At 63.6% G+C, this 3,783-nt stretch overlaps 1 protein-coding gene across 1 annotated transcript in view; it reads right to left on the bottom strand.

Moving 5' to 3' along the window:
* SCARB1 (scavenger receptor class B, member 1) overlaps nucleotides 1-3,783 on the bottom strand; it is a 25,287-nt gene that overhangs the window by 9,962 nt on the left and 11,542 nt on the right. The window contains exons 7-8 of the mRNA XM_014533345.1: nucleotides 1,479-1,597; nucleotides 88-161 (exon numbers count right to left, since the gene is read on the bottom strand). Coding sequence (XP_014388831.1) covers nucleotides 88-161; nucleotides 1,479-1,597 — 193 coding nt within the window. The remainder of the gene's footprint in view (nucleotides 1-87; nucleotides 162-1,478; nucleotides 1,598-3,783) is intronic.

The following is a 3,783-nucleotide window of genomic DNA, read 5'->3' as shown; positions in this document are numbered from 1 at the left end:
ACTCCCGTTAGGGGAACGATGGCCCGATGGCCCGGACCAGAGGCCACACCCGGGGGCCGCCCCTCCCGCAGACCCCGTCCCACTCACCCGATGCCTTGCACGGCCTTGATATACAAGCTGAGCTGCAGCTTCACCGAGCAGTTCATGGGGATCCCCGTGACCTGCGGCAACACGCACAGTGAGGGCCTGGCCCCGGGCGCCTGGGACACCTGCCGAACCCCACTCCCTGTCCCGCTCCGGACTGGCCTGTCCCAGCTCCCTGGCCCTCCTCCACCCACAGAGCAGCGGCGGTGGGGAACGTCCGGCCCGCGGGCTGTATAAGGCCCTGCCAAGGCATTAGGGGTGAGTTAATGAAATGTTTGACCGGCCGGTGTGGCTCAGTGGTTGAGCATCGGCCGATGAACCAGGAGGTCAGGGTTCGATTCCCGGTCAGGGCACAGGCCCAGGTTGTGGGCTCGGTCCCCAGTGTGGCAGTGAATCCATGATTCCCTCTCCTCATGGATGTTCCTCTCTCTCTCCCTCTCCCTTCCTCTCTGAAATCAATAAAAACATATATTTAAAAAGTGTTTGACCAGCACTGGCCGGGGTGTCTCTGGGGTAGAGCGTTGGCTCGTGCACCGAACGGTTGTGGGTTCGATTCCTGGTCAAAGGCGCATGCCTGGGCTGCCCGCTAATTCCCTGGCCCCTGTCAGGGTGCTTGCAGGAGGCAACCCATCGATGTGTCTCTCTCACATCGATGTTTCTCTCTCTCTCTCCTCCCTGCGTCCCTTCCACTCTCTCTAACAATCGACGGGAAAAAATGCTCAGGTGAGGACTCGCCACAACAAAAGAACATGTGTGAGCAGACACAGCGGCTGGTGTTTAAGCTGGTCATCACGTGTGGCCCTCGAAGGATGTTATAAATGCCCCCATGGCCCTCGGCAAAGAACTTCCCCACCCCCCGGCTAACGCTCCTCTCCCGCGGCGCCCACAGCACCCGGAACGAGGGCCTCTCCCTCTCCCGGCCTCCACGCCGACCTGGAGGAGACACTGGAGAGGCTGGCCCCTGGCTGAACTGCCTGGTCCTCAGGGTGGGGGCGGGGGCGGGAGGGAGACCCACCCACAGGAGTGAGGGCCCCGTGAGAAGCCAGGGCATTATCTGCAAGGCATCCCGGGCCTGGCTGGCACCTGGAGAACTTTCTGGTAGGTCGGCAGCCTCTGGTAATTGGCAGGCTGATAAGTCCTAATTAATTTACTGTCTTATGATCCCTTTACAGACATCCCTCCCTCGCACAGAGATAACCACGCTCTTGAACTATGGAGTCGGAGCAAAGGAGGGACCTTTGACGGTTTGATCTCCCAGAAGCTGCGGAAGCCAGAGAGCCGGGCTTCCCCTCCCCGTCCCCCTCCCCCTCCCCGGGTGCCTGGGGGAGGGCTGGGCCGGCTGGGCACCAACCAGGAATCCCCCCAGAAGCCCCCCTCGGGCAGCGGCCGCTCACCGGGTGGATGTCCAGGAAGAGGGAGTGCTCCTTCTCGCTGGGGTGCAGGCCCAGCACGGCCTCGGCCAGGGCGGGGTCGGCGTTGTAGAAGTGCGGGTGGGAGAGGAACAGGGGCGCGTCTGGAAGGCAGAGGGGGGCGTCAGACGGGCAGAGGCGCTGGCACGTCCAGAGGCTCACGCCAGTCCCGGAGCCAGACACGGGCATGCGGGACGAGGACACGCAGCCACCCCTGCCGAGCGTGCTGTGCCGATGACACGATGCAAACGACAATGACTAGACAGAGAGGACCCCTCCATTCGGTCTGGAAGCCAGCAGGGGGCGAGCTCTGTGCCAGGGGCGGGGGCGCGGGCACCTTCTGAGGAAGGACGAGGAGGTGCCAGGCGGAGGACGGAGGGTGGAGGGCGGCGGCATTCCAGGAGGAAGGGGGGCAGGGGCAGATGCAGGAGGTGGGAGGCGCACGGGGAGCAGACGCTGTGGAGGGGGCTGTGGGAGCTGAGGCTACGAAGGTGAATCGAAGGTGAATCGAAGGTGAATCGAAGCCAGATTGGACCTTGGGGGGCGCATCGCCAAGCCGCCAGGATCACAGGGGCTCCGGTGTGCACGCCCGAGGCCAGGTCTCCCGCTGCCCACGGGAGGGAAGAGACACACCTTTGCTCTCGCCCTGCGGCCGGTCTGCGGGAGGGACGCCAGCGGGTGTGAGCGGGGCCTGACCCGGCTCCTGAGCGGGAAATTCCCACCCAGAAATGTGAGGTCAGACGTCTCCGCCAGCCGACCCGCGAGGCAACCCTGGCACATCTGCCCAAGGTCAGGACAAGGTCAGGACAAGGTCAGGACAACGGCGGTGCCGCCGGACAGGGAGTGCCCGCGGAAAAGATGGAGCTGGCTTCTCAAACCTCAGCCTGAGGAGGCCCAGGCTGGTGTTGTTCAGTGGTTAGAGGCCAGCCAGCTCACCAGCGGGTGCTGGGTGGCAGGTCCAATGCCCAGCCCTGGTTGGAGGGCAGGCGGGAGGCGATCTATCGACGCGTCTCTCACATCGATGTCTCTCTCTCTCTCTGCCTCTCCCCCTCCCTTCCACTCTCTCTGAAAATCGATGGGAAAAATTTCCCTGGGTGAAGATTAACAAGAGAGAGAAGATGCGCGTTGGAAAGCTGCTCGAGCCTCGAAGCACCAACAGACACTCTCTCCTGGAGACGGTGAGACAGACAGACAGACAGACAGAGCACGGGCAACAGACCCTCCTTCCCCGTGTGGGTCCCTGGTCTCCAAAGCCACCTCCCGGCACCTGTGACGTCACCTCGAGCACCCGAGGGCGACCCAACTCCCGTCTTCCCATCTGCACCGCGGAAGGACCCCCTTCTCACAGGGGGCGCAACGCGGGGGCTGTCGGCGAGGGAGGCGGTCCCCCAGCCTGGCCCTTGAAGGTGGCGCATCTCCACCAGACCCCGTGGCCACGCCTCCAGGGCTGGGGGAGCGCAGTGGGTGGGGCCAGGTTGCCATCACCTGCACCGGCTCTCGCCTGGCTCCCGTCCCGGCTGCGGACAGACAGCCCACCTGGCCTTGTGCCAGCACCCAGGCCTGCGCTTCCTTCTATTTTATTACCAAACAGCCCGCGAGGACTGCCCAGGTTGCAAGTGCTAATTAATTTATAGCTTTAGGGCGTCTGGCCTTATCTAATTGCCTGGATCACCTTTGATTGTGATGGGGGGGGCGGTATGTGGAGCCTGAGGCCCTGGGTCCAAGAGCTTGTCTCCGGGAAGGGAGGTTGTGGGTGTCTTATCTCCAGATAAAATGCCACGGGGAGGCAGGACCACGCGCCCCGAGACACGCACAGGCACGTCCTGCCGCCCCAAAAAGTCACGTTTTAAAACCCCAGAAACCAGATGCCCCTGAGCATAAGAGGCGAGGAACGCGGGGTGTGTCCCCAGTGGAGCACTATACAGCCAGGAAGAAGGCGCTACCCTCCCAGGACCACAGGATGGGCCTCGCGGATGAGACACTGGGCAGAAGGGTCCCGGAAAGAGGAAAGACAGAGAGTGCACCCCGATTCCATCCGCACGAGCCCCAAGGCGGGCAAGGCAGGGCCCACCGCCTGCCCGCCCGCCCGCTGCCCCACTGGCTGAGGGGTGGGGGGGGAGCTGCCCCCAAGCGTCCACATGGAGCCGCTGAAGCCAGAGAGCACTGTGCCCACCCCACAACCGCACGGCGAGATGTTCCAGAACAATCGGACCAGCGTCTTTTCCTCCGGGGACACAGGACGCGGTGCAGGGGGCCTGCAGGAGCCTCATTCCAAGCCCCAGGTCACGTG

This window comes from Myotis brandtii, unplaced genomic scaffold, assembly GCF_000412655.1.
Source record: "Myotis brandtii unplaced genomic scaffold, ASM41265v1 scaffold97, whole genome shotgun sequence".
In the NCBI taxonomy this organism is placed as follows: domain Eukaryota; kingdom Metazoa; phylum Chordata; class Mammalia; order Chiroptera; family Vespertilionidae; genus Myotis; species Myotis brandtii.
This window is presented reverse-complemented; position numbering and strand designations above follow the sequence as displayed.